Genomic DNA, 23,171 nt, shown 5'->3' on the forward strand with positions numbered 1-23,171 from the left:
GCATAGTGTATGTGTGTTGCTAGATGTAGTATGGTATGGATATAGGAGCATAGTGTATGTGTGCTGCTAGATGTGGCATGGATATAGGAGCATAGTGTATGTGTGCTGTTAGATGTAGCATGGATATAGGAGCATAATGTATGTGTGCTGCTAGCTGTAGCATGGATATAGGAGCATAGTGTATGTGTGCTGCTAGATGTAGCATGGATATAAGAGCATAGTGTATGTGTGCTGCTAGATGTAGCATGGATATAGGAGCATAGTGTATGTGTGCTGCTAGATGTAGTATAGATATAGGAGCATAGTGTATGTGTGCTGCTAGATGTAGTAAGGATATAGGAGCATAGTGTATGTATGCTGTTAGATGTAGTATGGATATAGGAGCATAGTGTATGTGTGCTGCTAGATGTAGTATAGATATAGGAGCATAGTGTATGTGTGCTGCTAGATGTAGTAAGGATATAGGAGCATAGTGTATGTATGCTGTTAGATGTAGTATGGATATAGGAGCATAATGTATGTGTGCTGTTAGATGCAGTATGGATATAGGAGCATAGTGTATGTGTGCTGCTAGATGTAGCATGGATATAGGAGCATAGTGTATGTGTGCTGCTGGTGGTAGTATGGATACAGGAGCATAATGTATGTGTGCTGCTAGATGAAGTATGGATATAAGAGCATAATGTATGTGTGCTGCTAGATGTAGTATGGATATAGGAGCATAACGTATGTGTGCTGCTAGATGTAGTATGGATATAGGAGCATAGTGTATATGTGCTGCTAGATGTAGTATGGATATAGGAGCATAGTTTATGTGTGCTTCTAGATGTAGTATGGATATAGGAGCATAGTGTATGTGTGCTACTAGATGTAGTATGGATATAGGAGCATAGTGTATGTGTGCTGCTAGATGTAGTATGGATATAGGAGCATAGTGTATGTGTGCTCCTAGATGTAGTATGAATATAAGAGCATAGTGTATGTGTGCTACTAGATGTAACATGGATATAGGAGCATAGTGTGTGTGTGCTGTTAGATGTAGCATGAATATAGGAGCATAGTGTATGTGTGCTGCTAGATGTAGTGTGGATATAGGAGCATAGTTTATGTGTGCTTCTAGATGTAGTATGGATATAGGAGCATAGTGTATGTGTGCTCCGAGATGTAGTATGAATATAAGAGGATATGTATGTGTGCTACTAGATGTAACATGGATATAGGAGCATAGTGTATATGTGCTGCTAGATGTAGTATGGATATAGGAGCATAGTTTATGTGTGCTGCTAGATGTAGTATGGATATAGGAGCATAGTGTATGTGTGCTACTAGATGTAGTATGGATATAGGAGCATAGTGTATGTGTGCTGCTAGATGTAGTATGGATATAGGAGCATAGTGTATGTGTGCTCCTAGATGTAGTATGAATATAAGAGCATAGTGTATGTGTGCTACTAGATGTAACATGGATATAGGAGCATAGTGTGTGTGTGCTGTTAGATGTAGCATGAATATAGGAGCATAGTGTATGTGTGCTGCTAGATGTAGTATGGATATAGGAGCATAGTTTATGTGTGCTGCTAGATGTAGTATGGCTATAGGAGCATAGTGTATGTGTGCTCCGAGATGTAGTATGAATATAAGAGCATATGTATGTGTGCTACTAGATGTAACATGGATATAGGAGCATAGTGTGTGTGTGCTGTTAGATGTAGCATGAATATAGGAGCATAGTGTATGTGTGCTGCTAGATGTAGTATGGATATAGGAGCATAGTTTATGTGTGCTGCTAGATGTAGTATGGATATAGGAGCATAGTGTATGTGTGCTGCTAGATGTAATATGGATATAGGAGCATAATGTATGTGTGCTGCTAGATGTAGTATGGATATATGAGCATAGTTTATGTGTGCTGCTAGATTTAGTATGGATATAGGAGCATAGTGTATGTGTGCTACTAGATGTAGTATGGATATAGGAGCATAGTGTATGTGTGCTGCTAGATGTAGTATGGATATAGGAGCATAGTGTATGTGTGCTGCTAGATGTAATATGGATATAGGAGCATAATGTATGTGTGCTGCTAGATGTAGTATGGATATATGAGCATAGTTTATGTGTGCTGCTAGATTTAGTATGGATATAGGAGCATAGTGTATGTGTGCTACTAGATGTAGTATGGATATAGGAGCATAGTGTATGTGTGCTGCTAGATGTAGTATGGATATAGGAGCATAGTGTGTGTGTGCTGCTAGATGTAGCAGGGATATAGGAGCATAGTGTATGTGTGCTGCTAGATGTAGTATGGATATAGGAGCATAGTGTATGTGTGCTGTTGGCTGTAACATGGATATAGGAGCATAGTGTATGTGTGCTGCTAGATGTAGCATGGATATAGGAGCATAGTGTATGTGTGCTGCTAGATGTAGCATGGATATAGGAGCAATATTTTTGTGTGCTGCTAGATGTAGTATGGATATAGGAGCATAGTTTATGTGTGCTGCTAGATGTAGCATGTATATAGGAGCATAGTGTATGTGTGCTGCTAGATGTAACATGGATATAAAAGCATAGTGTATGTGTGCTGTTAGATGTAGCATGGATATAGGAGCATATTGTATGTGTGCTTTTAGATGTAGCATGGATATAGGAGCATAGTGAATGTGTGCTGTTAGATGTAGCATGGATATAGGAGCATAGTGTATGTGTGCTGCTAGATGTAACATGGATATAGGTGCATAGTGTATGTGTGCCTGTAGATGTAGTATGGATATAGGAGCATAGTGTATGTGTGCTGCTAGATGTAGTATGGATATAAGAGCATAGTGTATGTGCGCTACTAGTTGTAGTATGGATATAGGAGCATAGTGTATGTGTGGTGCTAGGTGTAGTATGGATATAAGAGCATAGTGTATGTGTGCTACTAGTTGTAGTATGGATATAGGAGCATAGTGTATGTGTGCTGCTAGATGTAGTATGGATATAGGAGCATAGTGTAGGTGTGCTGCTAGATGTAGCATGGATATAGGAGCATAGTGTATGTGTGCTGCTAGATGTAGTATGGATATAGGATCATAGTGTATGTGTGCTGCTAGATGTAGTATGGATATAGGAGCATAGTGTATGCGTGCTGCTAGATGTAGTATGGATATAGGAGCATAGTGTATGTGTGCTGCTAGATGTAGTATGGATATAGGAGCATAGAGTATGTGTGCTGCTAGATGTAGTATGGATATAGGAGTATAGTGTATGTGTGCTGCTAGATGTAGTAAGGATATATGAGCATAGTGTATGTGTGCTGCTAGATGTAGCAAGGATATAGGAGCATAGTGTATGTGTGCTTTTAGATGTAGCATGGATATAGGAGCATAGTGTATGTGTGCTGCTAGATGTAGCATGGATATAGGAGCATAGTGTATGTGTGCTGCTAGATGTAGTATGGATATTGGAGCATAGTGTATGTGTGCTGCTAGCTGTAGCATGGATATAGGAGCATAGTGTATGTGTGCTGCTAGATGTAGCATGGATATAAGAGCATAGTGTATGTGTGTTGCTAGATGTAGTATGGTATGGATATAGGAGCATAGTGTATGTGTGCTGCTAGATGTGGCATGGATATAGGAGCATAGTGTATGTGTGCTGTTAGATGTAGCATGGATATAGGAGCATAATGTATGTGTGCTGCTAGCTGTAGCATGGATATAGGAGCATAGTGTATGTGTTCTGCTAGATGTAGCATGGATATAAGAGCATAGTGTATGTGTGCTGCTAGATGTAGCATGGATATAGGAGCATAGTGTATGTGTGCTGCTAGATGTAGTATAGATATAGGAGCATAGTGTATGTGTGCTGCTAGATGTAGTAAGGATATAGGAGCATAGTGTATGTATGCTGTTAGATGTAGTATGGATATAGGAGCATAGTGTATGTGTGCTGCTAGATGTAGTATAGATATAGGAGCATAGTGTATGTGTGCTGCTAGATGTAGTAAGGATATAGGAGCATAGTGTATGTATGCTGTTAGATGTAGTATGGATATAGGAGCATAATGTATGTGTGCTGTTAGATGCAGTATGGATATAGGAGCATAGTGTATGTGTGCTGCTAGATGTAGCATGGATATAGGAGCATAGTGTATGTGTGCTGCTGGCGGTAGTATGGATACAGGAGCATAATGTATGTGTGCTGCTAGATGAAGTATGGATATAAGAGCATAATGTATGTGTGCTGCTAGATGTAGTATGGATATAGGAGCATAATGTATGTGTGCTGCTAGATGTAGTATGGATATAGGAGCATAGTGTATATGTGCTGCTAGATGTAGTATGGATATAGGAGCATAGTTTATGTGTGCTTCTAGATGTAGTATGGATATAGGAGCATAGTGTATGTGTGCTACTAGATGTAGTATGGATATAGGAGCATAGTGTATGTGTGCTGCTAGATGTAGTATGGATATAGGAGCATAGTGTATGTGTGCTCCTAGATGTAGTATGAATATAAGAGCATAGTGTATGTGTGCTACTAGATGTAACATGGATATAGGAGCATAGTGTGTGTGTGCTGTTAGATGTAGCATGAATATAGGAGCATAGTGTATGTGTGCTGCTAGATGTAGTGTGGATATAGGAGCATAGTTTATGTGTGCTTCTAGATGTAGTATGGATATAGGAGCATAGTGTATGTGTGCTCCGAGATGTAGTATGAATATAAGAGGATATGTATGTGTGCTACTAGATGTAACATGGATATAGGAGCATAGTGTATATGTGCTGCTAGATGTAGTATGGATATAGGAGCATAGTTTATGTGTGCTGCTAGATGTAGTATGGATATAGGAGCATAGTGTATGTGTGCTACTAGATGTAGTATGGATATAGGAGCATAGTGTATGTGTGCTGCTAGATGTAGTATGGATATAGGAGCATAGTGTATGTGTGCTCCTAGATGTAGTATGAATATAAGAGCATAGTGTATGTGTGCTACTAGATGTAACATGGATATAGGAGCATAGTGTGTGTGTGCTGTTAGATGTAGCATGAATATAGGAGCATAGTGTATGTGTGCTGCTAGATGTAGTATGGATATAGGAGCATAGTTTATGTGTGCTGCTAGATGTAGTATGGCTATAGGAGCATAGTGTATGTGTGCTCCGAGATGTAGTATGAATATAAGAGCATATGTATGTGTGCTACTAGATGTAACATGGATATAGGAGCATAGTGTGTGTGTGCTGTTAGATGTAGCATGAATATAGGAGCATAGTGTATGTGTGCTGCTAGATGTAGTATGGATATAGGAGCATAGTTTATGTGTGCTGCTAGATGTAGTATGGATATAGGAGCATAGTGTATGTGTGCTGCTAGATGTAATATGGATATAGGAGCATAATGTATGTGTGCTGCTAGATGTAGTATGGATATATGAGCATAGTTTATGTGTGCTGCTAGATTTAGTATGGATATAGGAGCATAGTGTATGTGTGCTACTAGATGTAGTATGGATATAGGAGCATAGTGTATGTGTGCTGCTAGATGTAGTATGGATATAGGAGCATAGTGTATGTGTGCTCCTAGATGTAGTATGAATATAAGAGCATAGTGTATGTGTGCTACTAGATGTAACATGGATATAGGAGCATAGTGTGTGTGTGCTGTTAGATGTAGCATGAATATAGGAGCATAGTGTATGTGTGCTGCTAGATGTAGTATGGATATAGGAGCATAGTTTATGTGTGCTGCTAGATGTAGTATGGATATAGGAGCATATTGTATGTGTGCTGTTGGCTGTAGCATGAATATGGGGGCACTGTGCATGTGTGCTGCTTGTTATAGCTCTGACATAGTTGCACAGTATATATATATATATATATATATATATATATATATATATATATATATATATATATATATATATATATATATATATATATATATATATATATATATATACTGGATATATGTTGCTGGCTGTGGCATGGACATGGGGACATATTTTATATGTTTTCTAATCACATAATGACTGATGGTATTGAGGGTTAATGACAAGATCATATTTGTTCTTTTTTCACTCATGTTTATTTTTTGACTTCCCAGTGAAGATTGACAAGGACAAACAACTGGTGACTTTGGAAGAAGAGTTTGAGGTTAGTTCTTTCCTGGGGACATCTTTGTGTTGTAAGGACAGATAGCCGATCAGCTTGCCTGTTCTTATTCCATGTGTGGTCCACTGTTTTGTCTCTTAATCTAGAGGTGCAACTACATTTTCTTAGTCATTACTAGTCTATATATTTAATACCGGCTAGGATTTGAGTTTGGTGGGATGGGAAGGGGTTAACCACATTGTGTCTTGTAAAGGGTTGTTTATACATGTACTGTGTCTAGAGTTAGATATTTGTGTGTGATGTTGTGTAGTGTTTGGAATGAGATAATTATGTTTTTTCCCCCTTGGTGTTGTCTGGAGTCCTGATTTGGATGAGGTCCTAGTAGCACGTCTGTAGTGTATTCCCATATCATTTTAGTGTCCCCTTTCTCTCTAGGGGTTTGAGAACATACAATGATCACCCTCTTTCATTGTCTATTTGGTTACTTAAAGGGACACTGAACCCAATTTTTTTCTTTCGTGATTCAGATAGAGCATGCAATTTTAAGCACCTTTCTACTTTACTCCTATTATCAATTTTTCTTCGTTCTCTTGCTATCTTTATTTGAAAAAGAAGGCATCTAAGCTTTTTTCTTGGTTCAGAACTGTGGACAACACTTTTTATTGGTGGATGAATTTATCCACCAATCACCAAGGACAACCCGGGTTGTTCACCAAAAATGGGCCGGCATCTAAACTTACATTCTTGCATTTCAAATAAAGATAGCAAGAGAATAAAGAAAAATTGATAATAAGAGTAAATTAGAAAGTTGCTTAAAATGTCATGCTCTATCTGAATCAAGAAGAAAAAAAAATTTGGGTTCGTTGTCCCTTTAACTCTTGTGTAGTCTTCAATTTGTAATATGTATCGGCAATTTTATCTTGTAGGACATTTCTCCAGATGATCTGCAGAATGAGCTTCCTGAACGCCAGCCCAGATATCCTTTTGGCCCCAAATTACCTTTTGAAGCATTGTCACCTCTAAAAAAGGAAGAAGAGAATTGCTGTAGAATTTGATCATTCTTCCTGAACCCATGAAACACAAATCTATAGTAATGGTAGGGTTCATAGAGTACCCCCCCCCCAACATTACACACCATAAAGCTCATCAATATTAAAGGGACAGTAAAGTCCAAATTACATTTTCATGAATCAGATAGAGCATTGTTTCACAAACACGGTCCTCAAGTAGCCCTAACAAGCCAGGTTTTAATTATAGCTAAACCAGTGCACAGGTGAAATAATCAGCTGTTGGGTTAGAGCAGTTTAGTAACCATGGTGTTACTGATCAGCTGATTTTTTCACCTGTGCACTGGTTCAGCTGTAATGAAAACCTAGCTTGTTGGGGGTACTTGTGGACCGCAGTTAAGAAACACTGAGATAGAGCAGCAATTTTAAGCATCTTTCCAATTAACCCCTATTATCACATTTTCTTTGTTCTTTTGGTATTCTTTGTTGAAGACTAAACCAAGCTAGGCTGATAAGAGCTCAGGAAAGGGCACATGCCTATAGAAGTCTATGGCAGTAGTGTTTGTAACTATGTATAACAGTGCTATAAACAATGTTGCAACCACTGGTGCCAGATAGCTTGGTCCTAAACTCACCTAGGATTACTCTCAAACAAAGGATACCAAGAGAACTAAGCAAAATTAATAAAAGGAGTAAAATGGAAAGTTGTTGAAAATGTCATGCTTTATCCAATCAATTTAAAGGGACATGAAACCCAAATTTCTTCTTTCATGATTCATATAGAGAATACAATATTAAACTACTTTCTAATTTACTTCTATTATCTAATTAGTTTCATTCTCTTGGTATCATTTGTTGAAGGAACAGCAATGCACTACAGGTTTGTAACTGAACACATGGGTGAGCCAATGACAATCGGTCTGTATATGCAGCCACCAATCAGCAGCTAGAACCTAGGTTCCCTGATGCTCCTGAGCTTTTCTAGATAAACCTTTCAGCAAAGGATAAAAAGAAAAGGAAACAAATTTTATAATAGAAGTAAATTGGAACGTTGTTTAAAATTGTATTCTCTATCTGAATCATGAAAGAAAAATTTGGTGTTTTATGTCCCTTTAAGTTTAATTTTGACTTTACTTTCCCTTTAAAGATCTGTCTTGTCCTTCTGAAGACACAGGGACGTTTTACATAATATAAGTAGAAGAAGTGTGGTGTGGGGGAGAGACTTAAGCAACTTTCTAATTTACTCCTATTATCAATTTTTCTTTGTTCTCTTACTATTTTTATGTAAAAAGCAGGAATGTAAAGCTTAGCAGCTAGCCCATTTTAGGTTCAGCACCATGGATAGAGCTTGCTTATTGGAGGCTGACATTTACCCACCAATAAGCAAGCATAACCCAGGTTCTCAACCAAAATTGGGCGGCTCCTATGCATCACATTCCTGCTTTTTACACAAAGATATTAAGAGAACGAAGACAAATTAATAATAGGAGTAAATTAGAAAGTTGCTTAAAATTGCTGCTCTATTTGAATCATGAAAGAAAACATTTGGGTTTCATATCCCTCAACTGTGTCAGAGAAATCAGACTAATTGCTTTTGCTTTGTCTTTTTATTATGCATTTGTTGATTATACAATTCTACTGCATTTAAAGGGACAGTCTACTTGAAAATGTTCATTGTTTAAAAAGATGGATCACCCCTTTATTACCCATTCCCCAGTTTTGCATAACCAACACCGTTAAATTAAAGGGACAGGAGACCTCAAACATTTAATTAATGATTCAGATAGAACATACAATTTAAAACAACTTCAAATTTACTTTTATTATCACACATGCTTCATTCTCTTGTTATCATTTGCTGAAGGAACAGCATTGCACTACTGGCAGGAAGCTGAACACATCTAGTTAGCCAATCACAAGAGACAAATGTGTGCAGGCACCAATCAGCAGCAGCTCCCACTAGTGGAGGATATGTGTGTATTCTTTTTCAACTAGGGATACCAAGAGAACAAAGCACATTTGAAAATAGCAGTGACTTTAAATGTGTCTTAAAACTGCATCCTCTATCTGATTCATGTACGTTTAGTTTTGAATTTCCTATCCCTTTAATACACTTTTTACCTCTGTGATTACCTTGTATCTAAGCCTCTGCAGACTGCCCCCTTATTTCAGTTCTTTTGACAGACTTGCACTTTCGCCAATTAGTGCCGACTCATAAATAATTCCATGGGAGTGAGCAAAATGTTATCTATATGGCACACACGAGCTAGCACTGTCTAGCTGTGAAAACCTGTCAAAATGCACTGAGATAAGAGGCGGCCTTCTTCAGTTTAGAAATCTGTTTGAGCCTACCTAGGTTTAGCTTTGAAAAAAGAATACCAAGAGAGCAAAGCAAATTTGATGATAAAAGTAAATTGGAAAGTTGTTTAATATTGCCCTATCTGAGTCATTCTGTCTTGACTGTCCCTTTAATCATCCTTTAAGGCCTTGTCTTTGTGTGATGAATCAACAACCTTACTTATGGTGTTGGGGCAGTGAAAATGAAAATGGTTTTGTGATTTCCTTGACATAGCTTTAGGTTTCTGGTGTATAGTTATAAGTATGTGCATAATGATGGTCGTGTCTCCTACCCTCTCTGCTTCATCTTCTCCAGCCCTGTAGGTAAGTGACCCTTAGATATATTAGGTGGGTGAAATCACACAGATAATGTTCACATAAAGTAACAAATACGTATGGTACAACACACATATGTATGTATACTTAGACTAAAATACATTTATTTGCTCACATGCATGGACACTTTCACACAACTGTAACAAAAGAAAACCCACAATTACAAGTTGAAACAAGTGAAACGCGAAACGCTTACTTCAGGACTTTGGATATCGCAGTCGTGTTAACTTATTCTTCCCATAGACTTCAATGGAGAGAGCAGAAGAAAAAAAACGAACAATTATTGCTCTAGCGCTAACACGACAGGAGTTATTAATATTTCACATTCCAATGTTCTTTATATACAGGAACATTTTATTTGTATTTTAAATAAATATTTCTATATATACCAATACATATATATAGGTATAGATACAGTATATTTTACATTTACATTTTAACATTATCACTTATATATAGAAATATATATTTAAAAATAAAAAGAAGATTTTCTTCTGTGTGACAAACATTGGAATGTAAAATATGCTTAACGCACTTAGGGTTGCGTGCTGTAAGCCTAACATGGTGTCGGGTTATCGCATATGAAGAATTAGTTACCCAAAGGCGTGTTATGTAAATATTAAATTTAAAATATTAAAAACAATCGGCAAGATTTCAAATTGTGCGGTACAGCTATACTGTGGAAAAATTGGCCATTGTGCGCAGAATATGCAAGCCTCCTGTATTACAAGTCACAGCGGTACAGCTATACCGCTAGCATTTTAGCCTCTATGCAACTCACCATTCCGCTCTCAAAAAATGACTTTTGAGTGTGGAATTTTGAGGTCTCCCATATTACAGGTTTTGCGGTCCAGCTATTACGCTAGCATTATAGCTTATACCACCACGATCCATTCCGCGATCTGAGACCAGTAGTTATGGATTTTGAGAAACAAAAATGTTTCACAAAACTCATAAAAAAATATTACAAAGTAATCTGATGGCGCTCTACAAATACCTGATAATAATAATAATATTGTAGTAGCGATGTAGGGGGGCGGCGGTTTAGGGGTTAATAGGTTTATTATAGTAGTTGTGATGTGGGGGGTCAGAGGTTTAGGGGTTAATAGGTTAATTATAGTAGTTGCGATGCGGGGGGACGGCGGTTTAGAGGATTTAGTTTTATTTAGTGTCGGTGATGTTGGGGGGCGGCGGATTAGGGGTATTTAGACTAGGGGTTTATGTTAGAGTGTTACATTTATACAAAACCTTCTTGTCCCCATAGACATCAATGGGGTTGGTTATAGTGATCGCCATTCCTCGATCGCAGGTGTTATTTTTTTTTCTAACACTTTCTCTCCATTGATGTCTATGGGGGAAAACGTGCACGAGCGCGTAAAGTCAAGCCTTGACTTTTGTGCGGTATGGATCTTAGCGCACCATATCGCACAGCACAAGAAGGTTTTTCTGTAACTTGTAATGGCAGCACTATGGAAAGTGTGATTCCGCTCATATTTTTGCGTTATTTACGCACCGGGTTTAGCGCACAACTTGTAATCTTATATATATATATATTGCATACGAACACAGAAGCGCTCTACCAGGAACGAACAACAGCTCATTAGCTTGTTCTATGGCGATTTACCACCGGAAGCAGCCTCTTTTAAACCAGTGTGCTTTTCACAGAAGAAAACTTTCCTGAAGTATATCAGTCTGATCCCGCCAAGTAAGGTCAGTCCAGCCCCGAAATACCAGGCAATTCTCCTCTGAACAAGGAACATGACAACCCCAGACGATCGTTTCGGCCTCCTATGGGCCTCGTCAGTGAGGTGCAGCCACATTCCTCTAAGCACACTGGGCAAGGAGTCCACGTCTGGTTTCCCCCATCACCCATAGGTAGACGTCGCAAGGGTCATATTAATTTGCATGGGCACTCTGTGTTCCTTGTTAATGTATGTGCTTATATATCATCTTAGATAAATTGACGTGGCAGAGTGTCTATATTGTGATCCTTAGAACCTGGATTATAGGCAAGTGGTTCATGGAGACAAAATAACAACCTGGGGCCATGTTGATGTGAGTGCAGTGAGGGTGCAATTACAGATGAAAAGCCTTTGATGAAACATCTGTAATCATTTGAAAACCCAGGAAATGCTATACAACTTGTTTTCCTCATAAGGTTATGAGACCCAAACATTTTATTTTTGTGATTCAGACAAAGCTTCAAATTTTTAAAAAGTTACCAAATTTACTTCTATTCTCAAATTTGCTTCGTTTCCTATTATATTCTGTGTTGAAGAGATACCTAGGTAGGCATCTGGATCACTACATGACAGGAAATAGTGCTGCCCTCTAGTGCTCTTGCATATGGATCACATTCTTGCTAAACTCCTGCCATATAGTGCTCCAGACACGTGCACCCTCCTGAGCTTACTTCCATGCTTTTCAATAAAAGATACCATGAGAACAAAATGAAAAAGTTCAAAATAAAAGTAAATAAGAAAGTTGTTTAACCCCTTAACGACCGAGGACGTGCAGGGTACGTCCTCAGAAAAAAGGCAGTTAACGTCTGAGAACGTACCCTGCACGTCCTCGGTGTGGAAAGCAGCTGGAAGCGATCCTGCTCGCTTCCAGCTGCTTTCCGGTTATTGCAGTGATGCCTCGATATGGAGGCATCCTGCAATAACCTTTTACGGCCATCCGATGCAGAGAGAGCCACTCTGTGGCCCTCTCTGCACCGGACATCGATGGCCGGTATCGTTGGTGGGTGGGAGCCGGTGTGGGAGGTGGGTGGCGGCCATCGATGGCCCTGGTCATGTGGAGGGGGGCGGGATCGTGGGCGGGTAAGTCCGGGGGCGCGTGCGGGCGCGCGCACGTGCACGAGGGGGCGGGCGCGTGCACGGGGAGGGAGCGGGTGGGAACCGCTACACTACGGAAAAAAATGTGTCCCAAAGCAATAAAAGTGGGACAAAATTTAAATCAATAAAAAAGCCCTTAGGTGTGATTTAGGTGGTGGGGGTTGGTCCGTGGGGGGGGGGGGGGATTGAGCTACACTACAGAATTTTTAAAAAAAATAAATAAACATTTGATTGTTCAAATGCCAGTACTTAAGATGGCGGGGACAATTGTGTTGTGGGGGGGTTGAGAAGGGAGCTGTTTGGGAGGGATTAGGGGGTGGGATGTGTCAGGTGGGAGGCTGATCTCTACACTAAAGCTAAAATTAACCCTGCAAGCTCCCTACAAACTACCTAATTAACCCCTTCACTGCTAGCCATAATACACGTGTGATGCGCAGCAGCATTTAGCGACTTTCTAATTACCATAAAGCAACGCCAAAGTCATATATGTCTGCTATTTCTGAACAAAGGGCATCCCAGAGAAGCATTTACAACCATTTGTGCCATAATTGCACAAGCTGTTTGTAAATAATTTCAGTGAGAAACCTAAAATTGTGAAAAAATTAACGTTTTTTTTACTTTGATCGCATTTGGCGGTGAAATGGTGGCATGAAATATACCAAAATGGGCCTAGATCAATACTTGGGGTTGTCTACTACACTACACTAAAGCTAAAATTAACCCTAGAAGCTCCCTACATGCTCCCTAATTAACCCCTTAAATGCTGGGCATAATACACGTATTGTGCGCAGTGGCATTTAGCAGCCTTCTAATTACCAAAAAGCAAAGCCAAAGCCATATATGTCTGCTATTTCTGAACAAAGGGGATCCCAGAGAAGCATTTACAACCATCCTATACTATAAAAGGCCAAGTGTGTTTGTCCGAAGCTGTCATGCGCAGTAGAGACAGCACGAGGACAAACACACCTGGCCTAAGTCCCTAACTGTTCTGCCGACTGCGCCGAGCAGAAGTGGGCGTGGCCGAGCGTGAAGGGGGCGGAGCCTAACGCGAAGGTCCGTGAAGGGGGCGGAGCCTAGCGTGAAGGCCCGTGGAGAGAGCTCAAACAGCTCAAGAGAGGGTGGAGAGATGTGGGGAGAGGGGGGGAGATGTGGAGTGAGGGGGAAGATGTGGAGAGAAGGGAGAGATGTGCGGAGATGTGGGGAGAGGGGGGAGATGTGGAGAGAGGGGGGAGGTGTGGAGAGAGGGGAGAGATGTGGGGAGATGTGGAGAAAGAGGGGAGATGTGGAGAGAGGGGGAGATGTGGAGAGAGGGGAGAGATGTGGAGAGATGTGGGGAGATGTGGAGAGATGTGGGGAGAGGGGGGAGATGTGGAGTGAGGGGGGAGATGTGGAGTGAGGGGGGAGATGTGGAGTGAGGGGGGAGATGTGGGGAGATGTGGAGAGAGGGGGGAGATGTGGAGAGAGGGGGGAGATGTGGAGAGAGGGGGGAAGATGTGGGGAGAGGGGGGAGATGTGGAGAGAGGGGGGAGAGAGAGAGGAGAGAGAGAGAGAGGAGAGAGAGAGGGGGAGAGAGAGAGGGGGGGGAGAGGGAGAGAGAGAGAGAGAGGGGGGGGAGAGGGAGAGAGAGAGAGAGAGAGGGGGGGGAGAGGGAGAGAGAGACAGAGGGAGAGAGATAGAGAGAGAGGGGAGAGAGAAAGAGGGGAGATGTGGACAGAAAAAGAGAGAGGGGGGAGATAGAGAGAGAGGGGAGTGAGAGAGACAGAGGGGAAAGAGAGAGAGAGAGAGAGAGAGGGGAGAGAGAGGGGGAGAGAGAGGGGAGAGAGAGAGAGAGAGAGAGGGGGGGGAGGGGGGAGAGAGAGGGGAGAGAGATAGAGAGAGGGGGGAGAGAGAGAGGGGGGGAGAGATAGAGGGGCAAGAGAGAGAGGAGAGACAGAGGGGGGAGAGAGAGAGGAGAGAGAGGGGGAGAAAGAGGAGAGAGAGAGAGGGGAGAGAGAGAGAGGGGAGAGAGAGAGAGGGGGGAGGGGGGAGAGAGAGATAGAGGGGAGAGAGAGAGGGGAGAGAGAGAGAGGGGGGAGGGGGGGAGAGAGATATAGAGGGGAGAGAGAGAGAGGGGGGAGGGGGGAGAGAGATATAGAGGGGAGAGAGAGAGAGGAGAGAGACAGGGAGAGAGAGAGGGGAGAGAGAGAGAGGTGAGAGAGAGAGGGGAGAGAGAGAGAGGGGGGAGAGAGAGGGGGGAGAGAGAGAGAGGGGGGAGAGAGAGAGAGGGGGGGGAGAGAGAGGGGGGAGAGAGAGAGAGGGGGGAGAGAGAGAGAGGAGAGAGACAGAGAGAGGGGAGAGAGAAAGAGAGAGGCGAGAGAGGGGGGAGAGAGAGAGAGATAGAGGGGAGAGAGAGAGAGGAGAGAGACAGAGAGAGGGGAGAGAGAAAGAGAGAGGCGAGAGAGAGAGGAGGCGAGAGAGAGAGAGGGGGGAGAGAGAGAAATAGAGGAGAGAGAGAGAGAGAGAGAGAGGGGTGAGATAGAGAGAGGGGTGAGATAGAGAGAGGGGAGAGAGAGAGAGAGGGGAGAGAGAGAGGAGAGAGAGAGGGGGGAGAGAGAGGGGGGAGAGAGAGAGGGGAGCGAGAGAGAGGGGAGCGAGAGAGAGATAGGGGGAGAGAGTGCAAAAGAGAGGGGGGAGAGAGAGAAAGCAAAAGAGAGTGGGAGGGAGAGAACGCCAGGGGTGGGACCACTGTACTGCAAAAAATGGCCCGTGTGAACGGGCTTTAGGACTAGTTTATTCTATAATTGCTTAAGTTGTTTGTAAATAATTTCAGTGAGAAACCTAAAGTTTGTGAAAAAATTTGTGAAAAAGTGAACAATTTTTTTTATTTGATCGCATTTGGCGGTGAAATAGTGGCATGAAATATACCAAAATGGGCCTACATCAATACTTTGGGATGTCTTCTAAAAAAAAATATATACATGTCAAGGGATATTCAGGTATTCCTGAAAGATATTAGTGTCCCAATGTAACTAGCGCTAATTTTGAAAAAAAGTGGTTTGGAAATAGCAAAGTGCTACTTGTATTTATGGCCCTATAACTTACAAAAAAGCAAAGAACATGTAAACATTGGGTATTTCTAAACTCAGGACAAAATTTAGAAACTATTTACCATGGGTGTTTTTTGGTGGTTGTAGATGTGTAACAGATTTTGGGGGTCAAAGTTAGAAAAGGTGTGGTTTTTTTTCCATTTTTTCCTAATATTTTATTAAAAAAATTATAGTAAATTATAAGATATGATGAAAATAATGGTATCTTTTGAAAGTCCATTTAATGGCGAGAAAAACGGTATATAATATGTGTGGGTACAGTAAATGAGTAAGAGGAAAATTACAGCTAAACACAAACACCGCAAAAATGTAAAAATAGCCTTGGTCCCAAACGGACAGAAAATGGAAAAGTGCTGCGGTCATTAAGGGGTTAAAATTGCATTGTCTATTTAAAACATTTGTTGGGTTTCATGTCCCTTTAAAGGGACACTGAACCCAAATTTTTTCTTTCGTGATTCAGATAGAACATGAAATTTTAAGCAACTTTCTAATTTACTCCTCCTATTATCAAATTGTCTTCATTCTCTTGGTATCTTTATTTGAAATGCAAGAATATAAGTTTAGATGCCGGCCCATTTTTGGTAAACAACCTGGGTTGTCTTTGCTGATTGGTAGATAAATTCATCAACCAATAAAAAAGTGCTGTCCAGTGGCTGAACCAAAAAAAAAAAGCTTAGATGCCTTCTTTTTCAAATAAAGATAGCAAGAGAACAAAGAAAAATTGATAATAGGATTAAATTAGAAAGTTGCTTAAAATTGCATGCTCTATCTGAGTCACGAAAGAAAAAATTTGGGTTCAGTGTCCCTTTAAGTGATGAAGAATGTTTATTATCTGTTGGTGATGCTCTGCCTCTTTTTTTTCTTTTTAAATATTAAAATATCGTCTAAATACACTATGAGAAACCTCTGAAGGGTTCATTTATGAAATTCTAGAAAACGGCTGGGCCATTACAGAGTTCAAAGGTTATGACAAAGTACTCATCATGCCCTAAGGGTGTATTGAAAGCCATTTTTCATTCATCCCCTTCACATATCCTGATAACGTTTTACATCTGTCTGAGGTCAAGTTTAGTGTCTAGGGCAGCTCCCTTCAAATAATAAAATGACCAATTATATGCAAAAGTCTATGAAGCATTCCAATGTATCAGGGATGTCTCTGTCAACCAACTCATATATGAACTTGTCATTTAGATCTTTTTGGACGGTGTCCTTTAAAACTACAGTACCCCAGCTGGACTCTGCTATAATAGTTTTAAACTCAATAGCATAATTTGCTGCGGACTGATTTCCTTATTGTAGATCCAATAGACTTGTTTTAACGGCTGCAGCTAATCCTGGTTTATAGAAAATGGTTTTTAAAGTTTATAGAAAAGCTTTGGATCTGTATTGGATCATCTTTTTTTAAAGAGTGGAAGGACCCAAACCAATGACTTGCCTTTCAGCAGAGGTAAAAAAAAAATTACTTGTGCAGATGGCTAAGTAAGTGTAACAGAATGTTTATGAGTAGTGAATTGTAAACCTACGTCCCTAACGCACAAGGTAAAGCCCAGGACGAGACTAGTAAGGGTCTTACAAGGTTCTTAAGTAGAAAGGGCAAAACTGAAGATTGGTCAGAGGCAGGCAAAGTCGGTACAAAAATATCGGCAGAGAAGGTACAAAATCAGTAAAATAACAAGAACAGGCTAAGGTCAGTAACGTCCAATCAAGTAGGTACAAGGCAGCAGGAAAAGGAGAAGTAAAAAACCCATAGCAAAATTCAGTAGCAGAAGATCGGAGCACAACCAGAAGAAAGTTATCAACTGGGCAAAGATAGAAGCCTTTAATGTTTTTCAATAGGGCTGAGCACAACAAAAACATGCATCATTACTGTAACACAGCAGAAAAGACATAGCCAAAACCGACGGCATTGAAAAATGATTCAATAACAAAGACAACCCTACCCAATCCACTGTCAGGAGACTATGACACCGTCACTAGGAAACCATGACACATAGTTTAGTAAGTACCTGATGTGCAGATTAGGAAAGAATTTGTAGTAGGTGAAGGTTGTAAAAACTCTGGAACTCTGATACAGCACAGCAGCATTGGGGAGAAACCACCAATATCACGAATAACAAAGTAGGGAAGCAGTGCCAGAATGGCCCGCCGGCGTCACAAAGCCACATCCTGGAGCATCCCAGCCAGGACATAGAGCAAGCCTTGTGCGCAGCATAGGGCATCTATTCAAGGCAGCACCGATCCTGGAATCCTGAAGGTAGCTGGGGAGGGGGCAGATGCTGGGACTGGGCCGGGGGGGGGGGAGCAGATACTGGGGCCAGGCCAGTTTTCAGAAATTTCCCTGGCCAGTCTGGTCCTGGAGGGAAGTAGCGTGTAAGCAGTGAGCACATAAAATACAGTACAAATTAAATAGTAGATGCATAAAAGCAAACAAGGTAAAACCGTATAAACAGATTTTTTAGAATTTAGAACCATAAACTTAGACAAACACTGCAAACAGGGGCTATACAAAGGTTACTACAGTGAAGGCCTAATTACATCCAACTGGGAAGCAGGGACATCACGCACCTTTCTTGCTAAACCGCTGATATGACACAAACACTCGTACACACATATAGCAAGACATACTGATCTTCCTTTTTTGACGCAGGATGTAAACCGGAGCAGCAAATGATGTATGCAGGGAGCAAGAACCGTCTGGTACAAACGGCAGAACTTACCAAGGTAAAGCGTCACTATGGCTGCACAAATATATATTTACCTTAAAGGGACAGTCTACAGCTTAGTCATCTTAAAGTCCTACCTTAGATTAAGCTGCAAATATCCTCCTGCACCTCTTTCTATATCATGTATCTCTTTTCTATATCATGCAGCAGGAATGGTAAAAAAGTTATTTTAAAATGAATATTGTTTCTGGCTACTTTGAAATGACTGACAAGCTCCGCCCACTGATGACATCACAATCTGGGCTGCAGCTAGGCACGCTGCTGAACAGTATTGACAGTCTGTTGAATCCAACTAGTGAGCCTTTTGTGATTGGAAGCAATATGCAGCCCAAATTGTGATGTCATCAGTGGGTGGAGCTTGGCAGCCATTTAAAACTGTCCAGAAACAATATTCATTTCAAAATAACTGTTTTACCATTCCTGCTGCATGATATAGAAGGGGTGCAGGAGGATATTTGCAGCTTAATCTTAAGTAAGTCTTTAAGATGACTAAGGTGTAGACTGTCCCTTTAAAGGGACATGAAACACAATATTTTTCTTACATAATTCAGTCAGAATATGTGATTTTAAACAACTTTACAGTTTACTTCTATTATCTATTTTTTTCATTCTCTTGGTATCCTTAGTCGAAAAGCATACCTATATAGATTCTGGAGCATCAATGCATTACTGGGAGCTAGCTGATTGGCGGCTGCCCATAAATGTCTTGTTTCATTGGTTCAAAGAATGTGTTCAGCAAGCTCCCAGTAGTTCATTGCTGCTTCTTCATCAAAGGATACCAAGAGAACAAAGCAAATCTGATAATGGAAGTAAACTGAAAAGTTGTTTAAAATCATATATTCTATATACATGATGAAAGAAAAAAATTAGCTTTTTATGTCCCTTTAAACTTCCAGGTAGGGATGGGTGAATGTTTTGCAACATTCGAAAAATGAAACAAATTTTAACACATTCGTTCGTTCTTATCGAATTTCGAATGTTTACATAACATTCTAACATTCAATTTTCGAATGTTCGGTTTCAAATTTTACGATTACATTCGAAAATATTTGTTTAGAAAAATTTGAATTTATATTTGTAATAGTATTTCTAATGCTTTCTTTAAATGTAATATTCGAATTATGCAATATTCGATCGAAATAGAAACATTCAAATTGATATATTTGTATCTATTACGTATCAATTTAATAGATTCCCTACCACATGAACTATTGAACTTCTGAATAGTATTTGTTAAATAGAATGTTAAATTCGAAATATAAACTTTCGAAATATAAACATTCAAATTCGAAAGTGACATTCGAAAACTGTAAATAGCATACGATTATAGAATTTTTAAGAATATTCGTTCGTATCAACATTTGGATTTGTAATTCGAATTTCGGTAATAACATTCGTTCTAACATTCGAATTCGGAAATTTACACATTCACCCATCCCTACTTCCAGACCCTACAATACCTGAAAATGTATTAAAATAAATACTAATTTTTTAAAATTATTAAAAAATAACACCTTTCCCATATGATGACTACAGACAGCAAAATCATAAATATCATTGTTCTTAATCTATTATACAGGGATTGACGCAGAAGGATAGATTTCCTTCTTTTTCACATTCGTCCTAACATCTTGTCTGCAAATAGTGGCTATAGAAATGCCACAACAATTTAAGACGTAAATGAAAGGTTTAATTTCACTTTATGTGCTTGGTATCATCTACATCTGAGCACCTGTGTAATCATTTTTCTATTTCAACATTGGATAATATTTCCCAACAATTAGAGTATATAGTATATAGAGAAATATGTTTTGTTTGCCAAAGATAGGATATCCTGATGCCAAAACTGACTCCATAGAAGACTTTAAATTAGTTTGAGTATTTCCAGGTGCCTGCTCATCACATTGAGAGCAGACTCATTCACTGATTCATGATACTTTCTTTTATCCTTTGACAATAATTTAACAAAAAATGATTTGATTAATATATCAACTACAGATCTAGAATCAGAAAAACCCTGTTCTGGAAGGAATGTCATTAAAACATCCATAAGTGTCATTGTGTGGACAGGGCCGATTTAGGATGAGGTTTAATAATGAACTTTATGATGGAATATTATTCTTAGGCTGCTCAATCAAGTTGGCTTAGCATTGTCTGTTACACTTAGATTAAAGGGATATGAAACCCATTTTTTTTCTTTTATGATTCAGATAGAGCATGCGATTTTAAACAACATTCCAATTTACTTCTATTATCAAATTGTCTTTATTCTCTTGGTATCTTTTGTTGAAAATCAGGGATAGCAGGCCCATTTCTGGAGCACTATATGGCAGCAGTTTTATATGAATGTTTTCTATTTGCAAGAACTCTAGATGGCAGCGCTACTTCCTGCCATTTAGTGCTCCAGATGCCTATCTAGGTATCTCTTCAACACAGAATATAATAGGAACGAAGCAAATTTGATGATAGAAGTAAATAGAAAACTTTTTAAAAATGGTATTCTCTGTCTGAATCCCAAAAGAATATTTTTGGGTTTTATATCCCTTTAATCTCAAATTTGATAATTAAACATTTTCAACTACATTTTTTTAATGGAAGGAAGATTCTCATATGTGACCATATCATATTCTTTTTAACTCTCTGACCAGGTCTTTGAGATCAGAAACACCAGTGATCTGACTGAGGAGTGGCTGAAGGAACGTCTGTCATTCTTCCGATGAATAGGCTCCAAAGAGGGATACCAGTGACTGTAGCAATTTAATGAAGATAATATATTTGCCACGGATGCTTTAATACCCAGTTTACTGTATTGTTGGGTAGAGTTGTCATTCAACAACATGCTGTGGCCCCTGGCTCTTCTCATGTGAAACTTTTACTGGAATTAAATTTCACTTCTACAAGGATATGTTTATCACATCTAATTTATACAGCTTAATCCTGTTCCAGACACAAGGTGTGAATGTCATTTTTAATGAAAGTTACTAGTAGGGTGCTTCAGGAATCATTCATGGGGCATGTTGTGTTATTAGTGACATTTATAATTTGCATCAGAAACATATGATTTTTTTGCACACAGCATTAAGATCTGCATCATCATTGGCATTTCTGCTGGGGTAGAGGGCATGTTAAATTAGTAATAAGTTAAAAACCTTGTTGAGCAGACAAATGAACAAGCTAAAGTTTACCCCCTAGAGTGGCAGCATGTGCAGTCTATGTATAACTAAGAGCAGTGCATTTAAAACAACAGCTGTTGCTTGCTGTACAGTGAGGAGCACATGAGAAGTATAATGCTGAGAGCAACAGTATGGGAGATAGACTTGGCAATTATTATTTCAGCTGATTTAAAGGTTGTGCAGTGATTCTGCAGGAAAAGCCAGTAGGGTTTCTTTAGGGGCTGGCAGGAGAATACGATGTAGGAAAGAAGAAAAAATAAAAAATATTCAGAATCATTTTAGAACCCCCCCAAAAAGGGTGTAAAAAGCCATCACTTTAACTATGTGTTTAACCCCTTTTACAGGAGTTATACACAGTTATAGAGTCTACACCAATAATACGCTTACGATAGTGTTTTTTATTAGTTCATTTTATGAACATATTGAACTTTTTTTTTTATTGTATCAAAGCCTGAAGAAACAGTAATATTCTGAGAAACGCGTCGCTTTGTAATATTCATGTGTTACATTGAATACATTTTATATACACAGTGCTACTATGTGTTTATTTATCTTTTGTTTATGTCAAATTAACGCATGAACGAAAACTTTTTAATTTCAACTTGTAATACACGTGCTACCCACCGCAAGCAAAAAGCCTCCATCTAGCAAAATTAAAGTGCAAGCCGGAGCGATAAACTGCGCTCCACTCATAAACTAGACCTAAAACAGAAGATAGCTCTGCTTATAACAGCAAAAGATAAACATATATATAGTAGCATATCAAATGTTTATATAAAATGTATTCAATGTAAACACATGAATATTACAAAGCAACGTGTTTCTCTGTATAGAACTATTTCTTCAGGCTTTGATACAATATTAAAAAAAAGTTGCAATATGTACATAAAATGAACCAATTAAAAACACAATCAGAAACCCATCCCCTTCCAGTTTTGGGCCATTCCATTAGCATTATCCAAAGGATCTCTAAAAACTACCCGACAAAAAGGATATACAGTAGGATCCATAAAATTATCTATGGGAATAAAAACACAATTTTATAGAGCAGTCCTGTCTTCCTCTGCATGAAAAGTCTGGAGCTGATCCTAGTGCATGAGGAGAGTTTGCCGGACAACTCTGAGGATCCGGTTGGCTAATATTGCACTTAACTAGGTCCTCCTAAACCTGAATGGTTTCACATCTTCTTTATTTGGCATATTATTGACAGGTTGCACTATGAAGAACCTTCTATGATTTATTTATTTAAACAATCCAAAAAAAAAAAACACACAAAAAACTGCTTAATAATAAAATATGGAATTTTCATAATAACTACAAACTTTTTTTAGGCATAAATATTTGCAATGCCTATCAGATAACAATCAAATGTTTGTTATGCTTTTCGATTGGAGCTGCAGTACATAAAGTTAGGCACTAGATGGTGCTATTATCTCATGAATAGTAACATCTCTTTATTCTTATTACTCAGATCCAAATCCAATTTATCTGGCTATTATCTGTAATACTCCTATTGTCACTATTTTTGTGACTGGCTGACCGTTAAGTTACATAAGTACTTCTCTACAAAGC

At 39.4% G+C, this 23,171-nt stretch overlaps 1 protein-coding gene across 1 annotated transcript in view; it reads left to right on the forward strand.

Annotated features, from left to right (window-relative positions):
• Positions 1–21,329, forward strand: part of GMFG (glia maturation factor gamma) — a 32,125-nt gene extending 10,796 nt beyond the window's left edge. Inside the window, exons 3-7 of the mRNA XM_053721589.1 lie at positions 6,093–6,142; positions 7,027–7,074; positions 9,684–9,768; positions 18,351–18,424; positions 21,075–21,329. Coding sequence (XP_053577564.1) covers positions 6,093–6,142; positions 7,027–7,074; positions 9,684–9,768; positions 18,351–18,424; positions 21,075–21,146 — 329 coding nt within the window. The 3' untranslated portion in view covers positions 21,147–21,329. The remainder of the gene's footprint in view (positions 1–6,092; positions 6,143–7,026; positions 7,075–9,683; positions 9,769–18,350; positions 18,425–21,074) is intronic.
• Positions 21,330–23,171: the final 1,842 nt, after the last annotated feature.

Source organism: Bombina bombina, chromosome 7, assembly GCF_027579735.1.
Source record: "Bombina bombina isolate aBomBom1 chromosome 7, aBomBom1.pri, whole genome shotgun sequence".
In the NCBI taxonomy this organism is placed as follows: Eukaryota; Metazoa; Chordata; class Amphibia; order Anura; family Bombinatoridae; genus Bombina; species Bombina bombina.